Below are 18,237 nucleotides of genomic sequence, written 5' to 3' on the forward strand. Positions count from 1 at the left end.
GCCCACGGGCCCCAGACCCTCGCGCGCCCACGGGCCCCAGACCCTCGCGCGCCCACGGGCCCCAGACCCTCGCGCGCCCACGGGCCCGCAGGCCTGGGAAGTCCCGGAAGTCGCGCGGCCGCGGGCCTTCGTGATTGGCCGGGGCAGACGACAGCCATTGGCCCAGAGTCCCGCCTGTCTAGGCGGCACCGCCCACCCGCCGTCTTCCTGAGGCCCCGGGCCGGGCGGGGCGAATCGGAAGCAGGGCGGGCGACGGCCACTGTCCGGGACAGGTCCAGGCCGGGGTCAAGTTGGGAGGCCGAGAAGTGGGAGCCAGACACGGAGACAGGCACTTGGGCAACACAGACACGGGACAGGGAGAAACCGGATCCCGTCGGGAAAAGTGCACCTGCCGCAGAGACACGGATGCAGGACGGTGGCACGTGCCGGCTGTCTCGCACCCCGCAGGCCGGGAGCGATGGGGCCACAGGGAGTCGGGGCCCTCCGGGCCCCCCGCCAGACCCCGGGCAACTCCCGGAGCTGCTCCGCCTGAACGAGACAGGCCGCCTCAACCAGGGGGCCATCTGCGGCTTGGTGCGCGCTGTGGACTGGAGCGCGAAGGGCGCGCAAATTGGTGCGTGGGAAATTCTGGACGCCTCTGACCCCAAGATCAGCCCCAGAGACCGCCTGCCCCTGGGGCCCCACCACTGTCAGTGACCCCAGGATAACCCACCGCTTTGGGTTGATTACACCACAGTATCCTATGCCTCGGGGCGATGCTAATGGCCGTGCCACTGCAAGACATGGGTCTGGAGAAAACAGTGGCACTGACCCAGGCCCTGGCCAAATCTGGGCAGCAGCTCACATAGAACTATTCCACAGGGCGAGTGGGCGACAAGGTCGGCCCGGTCTTCTTACCTGCCCTAGCAGCCTGTGGACTGCAAGGTTAGAAGATGCCTCCTCTCCAGATCAGAACGTCTGACCTCAAAGAGGTCAGCAACCCACAGGCAGTTTCTAACTTCAAGCCTGGCCTAGACAGAGTCCCCAAAGGCAGACCCCCCCCCCCCGGCTTCTCAACCCCAGAACAGAACTTAGGTTCCCCCTTCCCATCAGCCCCCATAACAGGACCAAGTTATCCAGCTCCTTGGGTACCCCAGTTAGGATTCCCAAGGCAAGAGCTGGGTACTCCTCTACCTTGGTTCCCCAGACTTGAGCCCTCGGGATAGTCCTCCTCATCACTCCCCACACCAAATCAGGACAATTTCTTTTCCATTCCCTCTCCACCAGCTGCACATCCACCACAGCTGCTAACTCCAGCTGAAGTCCTAACCAGGGAAAGTAAGGGGAGTAGCTGTGCAGGTGTCTTCAACACCCCTACCCAGCAGGTACCAATGACCAACAGATGTGGTCTGGAGTTAAGAGGGGGGCACAACCTGCAAAACCGGTCATTTCTGGATTCACTGCCCTGCAGAGCACAGAGGAGGCACAGATAGGCTGACTGCTCACTGATCTAGGTTATTGATAGTAATACGGGCCAAAACTCTGAAGGATCACTGATAGGTCTTTCATCAGCATTGGATATTGATCAAAGTTATTTATGGGTCATTGATGGTCACTGAACTTTGGTTTTCAGAGAAACTCCAATTGGAGTCATTAATAGGGACTTCATCAAAATCACTGTTGGGTCTCTGATCAATCATTAATGGGCCATAGGATATGAGTCAATATCCCTGATGGGTCAAACCAGTCATTAATGAGGACTTATCAGAGTTGTTCATAAGTCTCTGGTCATGGTCTTGGATACTTTTCATGGTTGCTGATGACAGCATCAGTGCAGAGATCACTGAAGGTCACAGGGATTTTTGATGCAGGGGAATTTGGCCCAATATAAGGGCTGCTGGAGGGAGTGGGCTGCTGTCCTGTGGGTCCCAACAGAAGGCTGGTTCCTGTGGATGGACTCCTGTATGAAGCCAGAGGTGTCAGCCACCGTTAACAGGCTGCTATTCATTACAGGTAGCCTGCCCCCAGGCTCTGGGTCTACCTCCTGCGTATTAAAGACGCCTGACCTCTGACCGCACAAAGTCCAGATCCCCAACAGGGGACCATGGGACCTCCCCCAAAACAGGTGATTTGCACCAACCCCAGGGTCAGTGTCCGGTCATCACAAGAAGCTGGACCACCGGGGCCCCTGGCTGGTTCAGTTGACAGAGTATGCAACTCTTGCTATCCGGGTGGTGATTTCAAGCCCCACGTTGAGTGTAGAGATTATTTTAAAAAACAAAATAAGATGCCTGACCACCAAATCAAGAAAGTGATCTGACTGATGCTCCCCCTCCATAGGGAACTTGGTCCTCAATGTTTAGGGTCCTTAAGCCTTCATAACTGACCCAAGTCCGCATTCCCCACATCTCCCAGGAAGCTCCAGGCTCCCTCTGCCTTCCCCGACAGCCTACATCCTCCCTTCAGAAGGTGGAGAAGGGAGACTGGGTGGCTCAGGTCACTGGGTCCTGAGATCAAGCCCCAAGTCCAGCTGGCTCCCTGCTGGGGGGTGGGGACGCGCCTGCATCTCCCTCTCCCACTCGCCCTGCTTCTGTTTCCTCTCTCTCTCCCTGTCAAATGGAGACAACTTAAAAAAATAAAAACAAAAATGGTGGAGACCTCATCCGCTCTGGTGGTGGACCTGAAGTTTGGAGGGGCAAGTATTCCCTAGCCACGCCCAAGAGCGGGCGAGAGCACTGGTGAGCATCTGCGCCTCCGGGACACTGTGCGGCCTGCCCGGGTGGGCGTCCCGATGCGAGCTCAAGCTCTCCTTCCGGCAGTTAGGGCCCATTGCCTTTCGGGGCCTCACGACCGCTCGCCCCAGGACCGCTTCAAGTGGAAGCTCGGGCGCAGAGCCCGGACCGGAGCCTGGCCCGAGACCTATACTCCGGGACCCTCGCGCCCGGGGGCAAGAGGAGCTCCACGCGCCCGCGGACGGAGGGCCCCGGGAGACCCCCGTCCCTCCCCACCAAACCCGGCCCCTTCCCTTCTCTGAGTTCCCGGGCCCTTTCCTTCCCGACCCCGGGCCCTGGCCACTCTCCTTGCTGAGTCCCGGATTCTCCCCGCCACCCCCCGCCGGCCCGAGGCCCTGCCGCCCTCCCCGGACCCCGCCGCGGTGCCTGAAGCGGCCCCACGGAGCTTGTCCGGGGGCAGCCGCGCTGGGGATCCGCTCCGGCGGCGGTAGGCGCCGATCCCCGCCCCTCCTGGCGCCCGGTGGCCTGCAGGGGACGTCGTGCCCTCGGACCGCGCGCCCTGCGCCGACCCACACACAGCAGTAAGGCGGGAGAGCGCGAAACCCGGTCGTGCCCGGCGCGCGGACGGCAGGAGAGGGGCGGGGAGGGCGCGAGCCCCGAGGCTTCCGAGAGGGGCGCGGCCTGAGCCGCAGGGAGCCAGGAGGGGCGGGGCCGAGGAGGAAGCCCCGCCTCGTCCTGCACTTGGCCTCGGGCGGCACCCGCCACCTTTTGCGCACGCGCGCAGGGCGGCGGGGTTGGTGGGGGAGGAGAGGGGCCCCTCGCGCCCGCCTGCGCCTGCGCCAGGCCCTTAACGCATGCGCGCCGGTGGCGAGCGTGCTGGTGGCGCAGGAGCCTGGGGACCCCGACCGTGCTTCGCGGAGGGCGGGACTGTCCCCTGACTCGCGATCCAGACGCCTGGTCCCAGAGAGCCTGGGTGGTGCCCGGTGCGTGGCCCCTGCCGGTGTCCGCTTTCTGACCTGACCGCTCGACAGACAGCTGCGCGTCCCGGAGGGCGCCGTGGAAGAGGGGGCCCAGAAGTATCCAGAGGCTGCCTCCGCTTGCCGGACACATCCCGGGCACAGCTTAGAGTGCGCACGCAGAGGAGGAAGCTGGCGGGCAGAGCCCGTGGGACGTGCGGAAGGTCGTCCAGCCCCGAGCGCAGGCCTCCGGCCGTGGCCGAAACCAGACGCACAGGAATCCCCCGGAGGGTCTTCTCAGCAGCTGAACAGGTGAGGGGGAGTCCTAGGACGTCACCTAGCGGACTTTCCGGGGCTCCTGCGAGAAAGGCACGGAGCACACCGACTTCGGTGTCGGATCCCACAGGCGAAGAGGGTAGGCTTGTGCCGAGTCGAGACCTCTCTTCGCCCCCCGCCCCCGCCCCCAGTGAGAGCACCAGGAAAGCTGCACACGGAAGGGGCGCCCTATGGGCAGACTGGTGTGGGCGCGCAGGGTCGCTGCTGAGCGCGGGCTGGGCAGGCCGCAGGAGGGCTGGAGGAGTCCGTCCTTGAGGCTGAAACCAGACTCACCCGCCTCCTTTCGAGAAATGGGGATTTATTGCAAACAGGCGCACATGCTCAGGGACTCAGGCAAGGCATGCACTTGGAACGCTTTCAGTCCCCTGAGACGGCAAGGTGCAGGAGGGCCTCCTAGGCCACACGGAGCTGCGGGCTCAGAACCCGGGGTCAGAGAGGGACGACCGGCGTCACGGGCGTGGGCACTGGGGGACACCTAAGCAGGGGCTGTACTTTACCTGAAGCACTTCTGTGCTCTGTGGAGCCCTAAGGAGCAGGGGCAGTGCACTTGACTGTGTGCTTGGTCCATCAGAGGGTGGCAAGTCTCCCCAGAGCCATGGGAGTTGACTCAGGGCTGAGGCCACTACAGGCTCCTGACCCCTGTGCTCTCTTCCAGGATCATCAGGCCCATGCTGCTGCTGGTTTGGGCACCCAGGGCTTGGCACAGGCTCTTTCTGCTCAAGCTCCGAGCCCTTCTCTGGTCCCGGGGAGATAAGGCCCTACACGTGGGATACCGGCGCCTGTCAGGGCACGCCCCTGGAGAGCAGAGAAGGCAGAGCCAGCCCCAGGGCCCTAGGTTTCGGACCAGGCTGCTGATCACTGCTTTGTTTGGGGCTGGGCTGGGCGGGGCCTGGCTGGCTGCGAGGGCTGAGAAGGAGAGGCGACAGCAGCAGCAGCGGATGGAAGCCCTGCGCCAGGCAGCTGTGGGCCAGGGCGACTTCAGCCTGCTGGACCACCGGGGACAGGCTCGCTGCAAGGCTGACTTCCGGGGTCAGTGGGTACTGCTGTACTTTGGGTTCACTCACTGCCCCGACATCTGCCCAGACGAGCTCGAGAAGCTGGTGCATGTGGTTGAACAGCTGGAGGCCGAGCCTGGCCTGCCCCCCGTGCAGCCTGTCTTCATCACCGTGGACCCTGAACGTGACACTGCCGCAGCCATGGCCCGCTACGTGCAGGACTTCCACCCGCGGCTGCTGGGCCTGACTGGTTCCGCGGAGCAGGTAGCCCAGGTGACCCGCAGCTACCGCGTGTACTACAGCGCTGGCCCTAAGGACGAGGACCAGGATTACATCGTGGACCACTCCATTGCCATCTACCTGCTCAGCCCCGATGGCCTCTTCACAGACTACTATGGCCGGGCCAAATCCGCACAGCAGATCGCGGACAGTGTCCGACGCCACATGACTGCCTTCCGCAGCGTCCTGCACTAAGCCAGATCATTAAAGAGGGTGTGATGTAGCTGTGTGCCTGTCATCTGTCCCAGGAGGCCAAGGCAGAAAGGGCTCAGGACCTGGTCACTTGCCAAGGAGTTAGGGCACAGGCAGCCCTTTCCCTGCACAGAGCAGGAGTTTAAGTTCCTTGAAGGGTTAGGTGGGTTGGCAACACCATTTTATTCGGCTGGGCCGGCCAGGAAACAAGGGTAGTGAGCAGACTGCGTGCCCAGCACCCAGGAGGGATGGACCTCCAGAGCCCACCCCTCAGGCTCAATGCTCCGCACTCAGGGCTGGGCCATGGAGGGGGCAGCGTAGGTCTGGAAGCGCTTGTGGGCCCGTTGGTGTGTGAGGAGTCTCAGGGACATGGTGTCCACGGCCGCCTCCAGCCCCGGCTGCTGGGTGATCTCCACCGTGTGGTCGTTGGCCTGTAGGGATGAGGCGTCAGCGGCGTCGGGGCCCACTTCCCTCCCAGGCTCCCCAGGCCACTCACCAGCTGCAGGGACGCCAGCATTGAGCGACACACCTCGAAGGCAGGCTGGCCAGCTACGAGCTCCGCAAAGGGACACCACTGGTTGAGCTGGCTGAACCTGGACACCACCTGGTCCCCGTAAGTATGGATGTCAAAGGGCACGTGCTGTTCCTGAAAGGAGAAGGGGCACGGTCCTGGGGCAAAATCAAGGCAGGCCGCAGGGGAGTCCCCACGTCTCAGCCAGAACTGGCCCAGCCCCTCACCTGCTCTTGGAGCAGGGGCTGGAGAGTATCCTCCCAGTCCCTGATGCGCTGGCTCAGCTCCGTCTCCTGGACGAACTTCTGAGAGGTGGCGATGAAGAGCTCCTGGGGGGGACCAGGGAGCTGCCTCCTTCTGTGCAGGGGCCCCTCACCCAGCAACCCGCCAGCTCTCACTCAGACTTACCACATTCCTTCGGACCAGCTCCTCATAGCTCAGGGATGCTGGCATGGCCTCTGCCTCTGGAAAAGAGGCAACTGTGAGCTGATGGGGCCGTGGGCCACACCCTTCCTCCCTCTCGTGGCCCCCTGGCCAGCAGGCCCCTCTCAGACCTACCCAGGTCAGCAGCTTCCCCAGGCTTTGCCTCCTGAGGCTCTGCATACTCCTCAGGCTCAAGAAAGTCATCTGCTGGCAGACAGAGAAGCCCCAGCAGGAGGCAGGTTTGCTGGCAGTGGACACTGAACCCCCCCCACCCGGGCCCATCCCAGCAGGCCCCCACCTGCCGTCCCGAGATCCTCCAGGGAATCCTCCAGCTGGTCCTCCACAGGCCACAGCCCTTCCTCCGGCCTCGGCAGCCACCGCTCAGTCATCTGTGCAGAGAGCACCTATGAGGGGCACTGCTGTCCCCACTAGGGGCCTCGTGGGGTCCAGACAAAAGCCAGCACTGACCTCCCTCCTCTGCAGCTTCCGGAGAGTCTCCAACTGCTCCTTTACATGCTTCCAGTACAGGACCTCCATGTCTGCACACAAAGATCTCGTGAGGGGGCTCCCATGTCCTGCCCAGGCACTCCCAGTCCACCTAGAGCCTTGGGCAGCCCCCAGGCCAAGGGCAGGCAGGCAAAATACGGCACAGAACCACTGCTCCTCAGAAGGGTGCGCTCACAACTCTGACCTCACCTGCAAAGGACGGGCCCTTTCGCCGGGGCCTCCTGCTGTCGGCGTGGTCAGCATCTTCAAGAGAATTTGGTCAGCGGGAACCAAGCCAAGTCCCTGCAGGCTATACCTGGACCCTCCCACCCTGGCCCAGCCCCACACCCCACCACCACTCACAGGCAGCCAGGTACCACTGGTGGAAGTCCTGCAGCTTGGCGGCACCCTTCCTCTTGCGCTTCTGTCCTGGAACCTCCTCCACGCAGGGGGGCACGGAGAAAGGCCTACCTGGGGGCACGAGCACAGCTTGGGGCCCTGGGGCAGGCTACAGCACCCACACGCTCCAGGAGCAACTGCACCAGGGGGCACAGTCCCCACCAGGCTCCTAACAGGTATAGAGCCCACCCTCACCAACCACGGGTGCTCCAGAGAGCCCGTCCACAGACGCCCAAGGGAGGTGTCCCTCTACCCAGTTACCTTTCTTGAAAGGCTTAGAGTCCAGGGAGTCAAAGGGGTCCAGGCTCTGCCAGGGGTCTGGAGTCTCCTGAGCACAGAGCACAAGCAGACACTGCAGGGAGCGGGGGGCCCTGGGGATGCCCACCCTCCCTCAAAAGCCCACTGAGTGCAGTGATAGCCAGAGAAGGGCTAGCCACATTCAATCCAGAACCCAAGGGTGACACACCAGGGAGGGAGGTGCCCCAGAGCGGCAGAAGAGGTGACTGATTTCTGGAGGAAGGAAGATTCCTCACAAGAGAGCCAGCAGGGGTGAAGGCAGGGGAGCCTCAGCACCACCTCCCTGGCGTGGGGGTCTGAGCCCCACGACCCCTCACCTTCACCAGGGACGCTGGCTGCCGTCGCTCCCGTAGCACACACCGACCAGGCTGGGCAGCGCTCTGCAGAGAAACAGCCCACAGATCCGTCTCTCCCTCCTCCACCCAAGGCTCAGGCAACCCAGCAGCTGTGCTCCGGGGCCAGATGTCTAGAGCCCTGTAGGGACCCTCTGAGGGCAAACAAAACTCTGGGAAAAATTGTAGGAGAACATATAAACTAGTAAACTAGTGGTCATGGGGTACTTCTATTTTTCTTTAAGAAAATAATAAGATAGGGCGCCTGGGTAGCTCAGTGGGTGAAGCCTCTGTCTTCGGCTCGGGTCATGATATCTCAGGGTCTTGGGATCGAGCCCCGCATCGGGCTCTCTGCTCAGCGGGGAGCCTGCTTCTCCTCTCTCTCTCTGCCCGATGCTCTGCCTACTTGTGATCTCTGTCAAATAAATAAATAAAATCTAAAAAAAGAAAGAAAAAAGGATAAACATGATACATCTACCAATCAAAATGAACAAATACTAACTTTTTCTCCTCTGTGCATCAGTTTCTCAGCTGTAAGCGGAAACACAAAGCTGACCCTGGATGGTGGAAGGAAGCTGCCAAAACCTTGGAGCCCATTCCCTCCTGCAAGCCTGACCTCGAGGAGTCAGCTTTGGAAACCAGCTGCCGTCCTTGGTGGGAGCTACAGACACCACGGGGCTTGAACCCTGAAGTCCAGCTCCTTCCCGAGGAGCCGCAGCTGTTCTGCTCAGGAAGAGGGACAATGTGATCAGCGCTGCCCTAAAGGGCTGGGTGCAAAGGCAGGTCGAAGGCTGTCTGGAGGGTGCACTCACAGCCCTAGTGTGCAAGGACCAGACGGAAGGAACAGAGTGCAAAGTTCACAGTGCTGCCTGTCCCATCTAAGTGTGGGCAAGCTTGCCCAGCTGATGGCTCGAGCTTTGCAGGCCTCAGTCAGGGTCCTACCTCCTGCGGGCTCCTGGGTTCCTGGGGCTCCTGAGGGGCCTCGGGGGCTGTGGCCTCAGGAAGCTCTGCTGCCTCCTCTGCGCCCTCATCCTCACCACCACCTCCAGGCATTGGGCCTTCTGGAGAGGCACCTGAGCAGGGGAGGAAGACACCAGACAGGAGGTGGGAGGCCACCCCTGGCCAACACCCAGGAGAACCTGCAAGGCCCGCCCCTCACCCAGCCTCATTCATCAGACCCTGAGAACGCAGCCGGGCACTTCCCACTCTTCTCGTCATGCCCCTCTGTTCTGTTTGGCTCCTTTTACTTTTAGCAATTTTCCTCCTGAAATGCTGCCATCCGTGCTTGCCCAGAGAGGAGGGATAGATCCAAACCTCACAGGCTCAAGAATGGTCAGAGGGCAGTCATGAGACCAAGTGGGCCATGGTGGGGAGGGAGGCCAAAGCCTGGGCACAAAGAAGCCAGGCTTCCTTGCTCCCCACACCTCACCCCTGGGGCAGCTGAGTAGAGCCCCGTGCAGAGCCCCGCGCCCCCCAACCTCCACCCCCACTGCAAATCCACACGTCCTCTCTCCTCACTGGACTCCGGGGAGACGTCGAGCACAGGGCCAGGACCGCACGCAGCAACTTCCATTGGCTGCTCTTCAGCCCTCTCAGCCTCTGGGAAAGATGGGGGATGGGACAGGGTCAGCCCTCGCCCTCCCCCAGGAGGTCCCTCCCAAGGGCTAGGTAGGGAGAGCAGAGACCTGGCACAGGACTCAGGCACCCCGGGGCTGAGCCAGCTATGGCCAAAGCCAGGACAGAGGGGAACTGCACCAACAGAACCACCTTCAGTGCAGGTGCCTGGGGAGAGAGGTGGGACCAGGGCTGGCAGGCACAGGCACAGGGGACCCTTCCTTCCCAAGCCCCCACATCCAAGCCCTCACCCTTCCGGTTCCTCGGCAGCAGGGTCTCCACTGGGGAGATGCCGACTGGCTCCAACATGAAGGCTCCCCTGGGGTGGGGGGTGCATGTATTCATCCTAAAATCCTTCCGGCTGGCTAGGACCTCCCCCTGACAGCTGTGCAGGCAGAAACACAACCGATGCAGAGACCCTCTCCACTGGGCCCTCTCCCCTTATGGGACTCCCTCCACCAGGCTCAGGCCCGTACCTGTACAGGGGGCTGACGTTCTTCTCCATCTCATGAGGGGCCACGAGGGCCATGGGCAGGAGAGGGACAATGAGGACCTCCTGCATGGAGGCCAAGAGTGGGTGAGCCACAGGCCCCGGGGTTTCCAGGTGGGGAACCCACGTGGGAGGACGCCTTCCCACAGCCCCTGCAGCTCAGTGCAGCCCCTACAGGAGGAGGGGCACTCACACGGAGGGGCAGGTCAGTCCTCAGATCCACATTAGCACGCGAGTCCGGGAGGTCATCCAGCGACACGAACTGCGGGGAGACAGAGCTCAGGAGCAGCGCTGGGCAAGTGTGCAGGGGGCAGTGGTCAGGCGGCCAAGAACTCTCACCTGGTCCTCCCCCTCCTGGGGAGCCATGGAGCTGGTGTCCCCCCTGGCCCCATTTTCCCGCTCCGAGGAGAGCTGCTTGGCCCGCCTGAGAGAGAACCAATGCACGGGCGTCTGGGAGGCTGCACGGGCCTCCCCTGAGCTACATGCGGGGCAGACAGGCCTCCACCTCCGGGCTCAGACCAGTACTCACTTCTTGCCAGAAATGAAGTCGAGAGCCTGGTAGACCAGCGAGTAGAGGTACTCCACCTGGGGACCAGAAGCAGCCAGTGAGGAGTGGAAAGAAAAGCCCAGCCCAGATGGTCCAGGGCCCTCCCCAGAGCCCTTGCTGTGTACACACACAGACAAGCCTGTACACAGAAAAGCCAAAACTTCCAGCCCAAGTCCTGCCAATGTGACTGCCAGAAAGACTTCTCCAGTCCAACCAGCGCGTCTCATCAGCTGTGGCCCTCTCCTCTTCCTCTGTCCCCACACTCCAAGCAGCCCTGCTGGCCTTCGCGCCTCACACACTGGCCTGCGTGCGGCCCACAAGCCCATCTCCGTGCTGACCCCGCCCAGCACCTGGAGCTGGCTCCTTTCCCTCCCGCAGGCGTGGGCCACCAGTGCCCCACCTCCGTGAGCCCCAGCCACAACCTGTGGGACCCCACCACGATGGGGAGGCTCAGCATTTCTGAGATGCTGGCCAGCAGGGTGTGCACGTGGGCCACCTCTGGGCCATTCCTTCTGCAGTAACAGCGCCCAAGAGCACACACCACTCTCTCTTCTTGGTCCTGCCTTTTTTGTTTTTTTCCCCGTTTTCCCACCAACAGATGTTCACTGCACATCTTTTATGTATGGGGCCTGGCACCAGGCACTGGACCCAGTGCGAGCAAACGGACGGCAGCCCCCCAACACATGGGCCCCGTTTATTGGGGTTAATAAACGTGAAATTTTTTAAGTGTTTGCCACATCTATCTGTGTCCGTGCTTCATCCCATCTGGCCTGTCGGAAGCAGGTATCAGAGCTGTTCCCATGTCCAAGGAGAACGAACCAGGAGACAGAAAGCCGCCGGGGTCAGGGGTAGGTCCCGGATGTGCGGCCAGGGGCGCGAGTCTCAGGCTGTGTGACCTAATCTGCACCCACTAGCTACATGTGGCTTTACCAATTTAAACTTAAGTTAATGAAGTTAATGAAACTCAACATTCCTCCGTCACACTGACCACATTTCAAGGGCCTGGCGCCACAGGTCACTAGTACTTACCACCTCTGACGGCCCAGATCACAGAACGGCTCCATCATTCCAAAAAGTCCTACTGGACGCTACTGACCCCCCACACCTTCCAGGCTTCACTGCTGACACGTCCCTGCACTTGCTCTACCGCACACCCACGCATCTGTCTGTCACCTCACATCTTGTGCAAAGCTGGCTGCGGACACTCCTTCGTAGGACAAATGCAGGACGTAGGATTCTGATTTAATGGGATTATCTAGGACCAAAACCAGCGAGATATTAAACTGTTTTAATAACTTCTGCTGCCCAGAGGTAAATCTACCGGGTCCTGTGCAAGTTAAGCCCGAATGCAGATGGATCGCTCGCCCTTCTAGTTGGGACCCCGGCACGCGTCCCAACGCTTACCTCCTGTGCGCCTTCTCTCCTCCCACCCGCTGAACTGCCAGTTCTGGATCCAGGCTGTCACCCACTTCTCCTTGCTCCTCCGCCAGGGTTGGCTAAGCGCCGCTGGAGGAAACGCACGTGACCAGCAGGAGGCACCGAGCCCCATGGACAGCGGCGCTCTCAGTCTTGTCTGCGTTCCCCTCAGGAGGCTTTCACCGAATTTCACTCTCCAAATTTCCTACCCAGGAGCTGATTCTCAGTAACTGACTTTTATTCTGTTATGAAAACTGGGGCCTTAGGCAGGAACTCTCCAAATGCCTGTGTCCAACTTCTCTACATCAATACTGACTTCTCCCTCTGGACTCCTGAGATGGAGCCTAACAACCCACGGCCCTGACCCACGCCCGAACGGCTTCTACCAGGACCGGAGGTCATCTGCCGCCTCTCCCGCCCTCTCACCCTTCAGCTCTGTGCGGTTCAATCCTGGCTGTCACTAAGAACACTTAAGAAACCCTGATAGCTACCCGCTGCCCGGTGCTGTACCACCAGGCCAGGCAGGGTCCGCGGGGAACGAGGTGCATTACGGCGGGGTGGAGGACCGCGGCTTTGCTGACTGCCCATCTGTGTCCCCTCCCTGTAACCTCTCCCACAAGGGGTCATGTGGCGCCTTCTCACCTCTCCCCACCCCTCAGTCTCCCCTCCTCTCACTAAAACCCCTGGTGACCTTCCAATTGCAGACCCACCACACACATGAAAACCTTTCCTGTGAGGGTCAATTCACTACATTCAACAATTTTGGTCTTTTTTTTCTTCCCCTTTAAAATTCTCTACATCTCTGACTCCCAGACTTTTTTTAAATTTGCCTCACTCTGGCTTCCTTCTGGTGGACACGTCCTAAATACTGGTTCTTCTCAAGGTGTTCCCTTCATTCAGCTTTTCCTCTTATTCTACAACACAGTTTCTGGGCTTCGGGACGGACATTCTAGATGGGCTAACTCTTTGCTGCGTGGGGCTCTTGTGTACACCGCCAACGGGCCAGCGTTAGCAGCAGCCCTGCAAGTATCAATCCAAGCTTGTTCCTTAATTACAACCGTTCTGATTAGAAGCCTAAGCCGAGCTATAAGGCAGTGCGGAACTGGGGAGACAGCAGGCGCTGGCGAAGCAAGGAACAGACAGGGACGAGCCTGCCACCTGCCCCAGCAGCACAGTGAACCTCAGTCCCATGAGACCCGCAGCCAGGCGGTGCCCACCTTCTTACTGTAGACACAGGCTGACCCCTGGATCAACAGCGCTGCCTCAATGAAGTTCATTGTGGTTTTCCCTTCGTCAAAAGAGATGCAGATTTGGTCCAGCTGCAAGACACAATACCAGGCATTGGGAAGCTAACATCTGTGTATACTGCTCCCCCCAGAGCCCACCCAGCACCCAGCCTGCAGGGCCTGGTCACCACAAGGCGCCCCTCAGAGCACCAGCTCTGCTTGGGGCTCTCTGGTTGTCTTTTTTTTTTTTTAATTTTGGGAGGGGAGGGGCAGCGTTTTGGAAAAGGAGGGCCCTGGAGTCTGTCAGCCACCAGCAGCGAGAGTGGCACAGCAGCTCCCTTCTGGAGGCCTGGCAGCACACCGCACTGAACCCACCCAAGTCCAGGCTGACTCGGACAGAATCAGGCAGGAAGACCCCTCACCCAGAGGGGAGACAGACACAAATCACTGGGGTCTAAATCCTCCGAGCAGAAATTAAGGAAACACTTCCAAGTGAATCCTCTTCCTTCTGCAACCCGACCCCCCACCCTCACCGGACTCCCCCGAGCCCCAGCTCCTACGACCTCTAAATGTGCGTGGTCCACAGACCACAGGCCGACAATTCCCAAACCCATCTACAGCCGCGCGTTCTCCTTTGCCACAGGGTGGTGCTTAGGGCCACCCCAAGACAGCTAAATGTCCGCAAGCTTTTTATCTCCATATGCAACCCAGGGGCTCTCCACGACAGAGCCCTCTCCTGCACGCCGCTCCGCAAACAGCACTCTGAAGCCCCAACACGTTTCCCAAGCTCTTCGCCTTTGCTCTCCGTCCGCCTGGAACACCACTCCCGGCTGTGCCCATGTGAATCGTCCCGCAGCGCAGCTCTCACGCCCGGGGCTTCCCCCACCCTGTGAGGGCCGATTCCAGCCTCCACCTCAGGGCCAGAAGCTCGTGTCCAATAAATGCCTGATGAACTGAGAAGTGCTGCCATTGGAGCTGAGCCTGGAAGACACTCCCTAGGCAGATGAAGGCAGTGGCCTTCTAGGAAGAGCAACTGCTCCCACAAAGGCAGTCACTGGGATCCAACCAGCAAGGAAAATGAGCACTAGTCCAAAACGCAGGGTGTGCGGGAGAGCAAGGTCAGACGTTAGGCACTCTGGGGGCCCAAAGAAGGAGGAGTCTGGGGGGACACTACCACGCGGCCACTTCTCCTAATTCTTGAAGGACAGAGCAAGTTTTTCAGGTCTCTGGAGGAACACGCCAGTCTGAAAGAGTGCAGAGCATTCTGGAAAAGTGATCGGGTTTTCCAGAAAGGACAGATCTGAAAGAGAGGGCAGCTGAGTCACCCAGGCCCTGAACTGCAGAAGTGGCCCTTTTCTTCTCAGGCCGGGCTCACCCACTTGTAGGACCTCACACTCCACCGGCATTTGAACAACTCTGAAATGCACGCTCCAGTCTGGACCTCCCGTCTAAGCCTAAACCTGTATGTCCAACTACCTTCTTCAAACACTGTTTGCATGTCTTAACCAAAATTCACACTGGACAGGTCCACACTGACCCCGATACCCCCACAAGCACCGTCCACGGATCTGCAGATCTTACCTCCTCCCTGTCTTCTCTCGCTTCCCCCTTCAGCCCATGCTGCGTCCCCCGATATTTCCATGCTCCGGCCTAACCCGTCTGCTCCTCTTCACTGACCACCAGTCAGCTCCCCCCTTGCCCGGGCCCCGGCACGGACCGGATTCTTCCCGCCCTCCACTCCCCTCCACCCTCCTCTTCACAAGCAGGTGCACGTCGGGAGACACAAGGCAGATGACATCCCTCCACTCGGAACCTTAATGGCTTTCTGCCCCTCTTAGGGAAAAAACCCAAACTCTACAGAGAACCTCGTACGCTAACCAGCTTCCTCTCCACTTGCCCCCCTCCCCCACTCAGTACAGAGCGGTCACACGGTCCCTCTCCATGGTCGCCCTTGGAGCCAAGCACTCTCCCACCTCAGAACCTTGGGACATGCTTCAGCTCTCCGTGACCGGCCAAGCCCTTTCACCCAGACTCCTCTTGGAGCCCTCGACGTTCCTTCTGAATCTCTCGTCAGTCCGTTTTTGCACAAAGACACAGTGAGGAGGGGGCCTCCACTCTGCCACCCACTAGCTAGGACTTCGAGCCCCTCTCCTAACCTCTCTGTAGAACTGACACCTGTTCCAACCGGCGTGCTTACTTCCTTACGATCCATCCTCCCAGAGGAGGGCAGGGACGACTGTCTCCTTGCCACTATCTTCTCGGAGTTTAACACGATTCTTGGCTACAACAGACACTCAACAACAACGAACAAATAAACAGAAGAGCAACATAATACGATTTGTTAACATTTTTTTAGAAAAGAACTTTCTGGTAGCCGCATGGAAAATGAAAAGAAGGGTAGGGACAAAAGTAGAAGCAGGAAATCAGGACTTCAGAGGGCAGAGGTCTGCAAGAGCAAACACAGAAGCACCAAGCGGGGCGTGGCCGGCTGACTGTTAGTAGAGCGTGCGACTCTCCATCTCAGGGTTCTAACTTCAAGCCCCACTCTGGGTATAGAGATTACTTAAAAATATTTCAGTGGCCAGGATGGCTCAGTGTCAGATTGAGTGTTGAGAGTCCAATTCTTGGCTTCAGCTCAAGTCACGAACTCAGGGTTGTAAGATTGAACCACTCATCGGGCTCCACACTGAGTATGGAGTCTGCTTGAGATTCTCTCTCTCTCCCTCTGCCCCTCCTCCCTACATGTTCTCTCTCTGAAAAAAAAATTTTAAAACTTAAATATTAAAAAATAAAAAATTTTAAAAATCTTTAGAAGGAAGGAAGGAGCCGACCAAGCCAGGAAGCAGATTTACCAGGCATCACCAAGCAGCCTGCTCACGGTGGATACCTGAACCCATAACAGCCCCACCCAGCACAATTCTCCGAATTTTTTTAGCAGCCTATGTGTCCAAGCAGAGGAGGCAGATCAATAGATCAAGGATTCATTCAACAAACACACACTCTGTGTCTACCATGTGCCAGGCATTCTATTATGCAAAGGGAACAGAATGCACACACGGTTCCTGCCCTAGCAGAACTGACATTCTCGAGTGGAAAGACCACAAACAAGTGAACAAGTTAAGGAATCACTGAGACACAGGACGATGTCCTGATGTACTGATGTAAAGGATGAAGGGACTCGTTGCAAAAAGAACGAAAGAAAGAATATTCCAGGGGCACCTGGCGTCTGCCTTTGGCTCAGGTCATGATGCCAGGGTTCTGGGATTGAGCCCCGCATCAGGCTCCCTGCTCAATGGGAAGCCTGCTTCTCCCTCTCCTGCTCCCCCTGCTTGTGTTCCCTCTCTTGCTGTGTCTCTCTCTGCCAAATAAATAAATAAAATCTTTAAAAAAAAAAAAAAAAAAGTACACCTAAAAAAGAAGAAGAAGAAGAAGAAAGAGTATTCCCCAGTGGAGGCAGAAATTATAAAGACCCTGGGACAAGAACGAGCTCCGGGGCGCCTTAGAGCATGCGACTCTTGATCTCAGGGTTGTGAAGTCAAGCCCCAGGCTGGGTACAGAGATTCCTTAAAAATAACAACAATAACAACAATAATAATACTAAGTAAATTTCCTTATTTAAACAACAACAACAAAAAAGAATGAGTTCCAGAGTTGTAGGTTGATTGGCTTCAAAGAACAGGTGGAGAGAAGCCCAGGATGAGGCTAAAACAGTCAGCAAGGCCAGACTCAAAAAAGGTGGTTTGTACTCTCTGTTGAGTGCAGCAGAAAGGCCCCGAGGGGTGACAGGACACCACAGCAGCTGAGAGTCACACTTTCTACTGGATAGAGCATGAACTGGATGGGGCCAAAACAGCTGTAAGGAGCCTGGGAAGGAAGGTTTTACATGAATCCGAGGTAAAGAACAGATGATTTCAAGTAAAATTCTGGGGGTGAACAGACAGAATCCATGGGTGAACGGGGTGTGAAACACAGGGTTTCAGCAGAGCAGCTCTTAGCTCTCACCTTCCGTTGGTCAGCAGTGCTATTTACCGGGACTAGAAGACAGATCTAGGCAGGATATCCACTTTATTTTTTTTCCTAACATTTTATTTATTTGAGAAAGGGCATGAGTTGGGGGTGAGGGGGATGCAGAGGGAGAGGGAGCAGACTCCCCACTGAGCAGGGAGCCTGATGCGGGGCTCCCAGGACCCTGAAATCCTGACTAATGGATTGAGCCACGCAGGCGCCCCAAGAGCTCTAAGTCAACGTATTGAATCTGAGACGCCTGCATGGAACATCGAAGTAGAATGTCAAGAGTAACTGGGCAGAAAATAAATTCACAGAAAAGATCTGGGGTGGAGATATGAACTGAGAGTCATCCTCACACACTTAAAATCATGGAAGTAAGTTTAGGGGAGATATGTAAGAAGCTGCTGGCGCAGGGCTTGCCAGAGGAGCTCAACATACAGAGCGGACAGCGGGAAAAAAGTAAGCAAATAACTTGGGGGGAAAATCAGAGCAGGTAACCCTGTTCCAAAAAGAGAGGGTGCAGCCCGACAAAAGCTGCTGGGCCGAGCAAGGCCACGTTTGTAGCGCCCCTCGGATCTGGCAGGACGGACGCCACCGCGGATACGGACGAGCGCGGCCCGACGGGCTGCGGAGGGCAGCGATGTGCTCAAGCGGAGCCCGCTGCTCGTCCCGGGGCCTGCACTCGGCTGCGCCGTCCGCAGACCGACCACGTGCTGGCGGCAGCTCGAAGCCGGCCGGAACCGCACGGAGAACGCGGCTCTCCCACGCGAGCGCGCGCCAAGGTCTGCTCCACCCAGAGGGCTGGTCGCACCCACTGACCCCGTTTCTCGGCCGGCGCACAGGCAGCGACCGGGGACGACACCTCCGGGCTGATTCCCAGACGCCGAGGCGCCGCTGCGAAACAGGAAAGCCGCCAGCCCGAGCGCGAGCGCCGCCGGAGCGCGGGCGCCGCAGCCGAGGAGGCGGGGCGCGGCCGGCCCGCAGCCCCCGGCCCGCCGCCCCCGGCCCGCCGCCCCGCC

The 18,237-nt window shown here is 58.9% G+C and overlaps 3 protein-coding genes across 5 annotated transcripts; 2 read left to right on the forward strand and 1 right to left on the reverse strand.

Moving 5' to 3' along the window:
• Positions 1–3: 3 nt before the first annotated feature.
• Positions 4–3,029, forward strand: TYMP (thymidine phosphorylase; the record flags this gene model as incomplete). The annotated part of the gene is made up of 3 exons (XM_059404434.1): positions 4–613; positions 862–2,104; positions 2,395–3,029. Coding segments are annotated over 2 exons (678 nt in total), but the record flags the coding sequence as incomplete, so codon positions are not given.
• A 560-nt stretch (positions 3,030–3,589) lies between these two features.
• LOC132019072 (protein SCO2 homolog, mitochondrial) lies at positions 3,590–5,500 on the forward strand. The gene is made up of 2 exons (XM_059401667.1): positions 3,590–3,979; positions 4,659–5,500. Exon 2 carries the CDS (start codon positions 4,672–4,674, stop codon positions 5,470–5,472), a length of 801 nt encoding a protein of 266 aa, XP_059257650.1. The 5' UTR covers positions 3,590–3,979; positions 4,659–4,671; the 3' UTR covers positions 5,473–5,500.
• A 133-nt stretch (positions 5,501–5,633) lies between these two features.
• Positions 5,634–15,504, reverse strand: NCAPH2 (non-SMC condensin II complex subunit H2). Of its 3 annotated transcripts, none has more exons than XM_059401666.1 (20): positions 15,408–15,504; positions 13,202–13,303; positions 10,551–10,606; positions 10,361–10,445; positions 10,215–10,283; positions 10,008–10,087; positions 9,783–9,916; positions 9,436–9,516; positions 8,860–8,990; positions 7,903–7,965; positions 7,550–7,616; positions 7,253–7,360; positions 7,100–7,153; positions 6,872–6,942; positions 6,702–6,792; positions 6,539–6,610; positions 6,389–6,444; positions 6,208–6,309; positions 5,999–6,115; positions 5,634–5,900 (listed from the first exon to the last, which is right to left on the reverse strand). In XM_059401666.1, the coding sequence occupies exons 1-20, from the start codon at positions 15,420–15,422 to the stop codon at positions 5,760–5,762; spliced, it is 1,695 nt and encodes a 564-aa protein (XP_059257649.1). In that variant the 5' UTR covers positions 15,423–15,504; the 3' UTR covers positions 5,634–5,759. The 3 variants fall into 3 exon arrangements, with proteins under 3 accessions (XP_059257649.1, XP_059257646.1, XP_059257647.1); XM_059401663.1 differs by having other exon boundaries at positions 5,966–6,115; positions 15,408–15,501; XM_059401664.1 differs by having other exon boundaries at positions 5,966–6,115; positions 6,539–6,607; positions 15,408–15,499.
• Between the last annotated feature and the right edge of the window lie 2,733 nt (positions 15,505–18,237).

The sequence above is a fragment of the Mustela nigripes genome, chromosome 6 (genome assembly GCF_022355385.1).
Source record: "Mustela nigripes isolate SB6536 chromosome 6, MUSNIG.SB6536, whole genome shotgun sequence".
Taxonomy (NCBI): Eukaryota; Metazoa; Chordata; class Mammalia; order Carnivora; family Mustelidae; genus Mustela; species Mustela nigripes.

Bases quoted from the DNA above. Each gene is read 5' to 3' on its own strand.
- NCAPH2 (XM_059401663.1), bottom strand. The intron at 7,617-7,902 runs GTGAGGGGTCGT...CTCTGTGCTCAG, and splicing joins AGCCAGCGTCCCTGGTGAAG to GAGACTCCAGACCCCTGGCA. The intron at 6,116-6,207 runs GTGAGGGGCTGG...TTCTCCTTTCAG, and splicing joins AGCCCCTGCTCCAAGAGCAG to GAACAGCACGTGCCCTTTGA.
- LOC132019072 (XM_059401667.1), top strand. From the start codon at position 4,672: ATGCTGCTGCTGGTTTGGGCACCCAGGGCTTGGCACAGGCTCTTTCTG.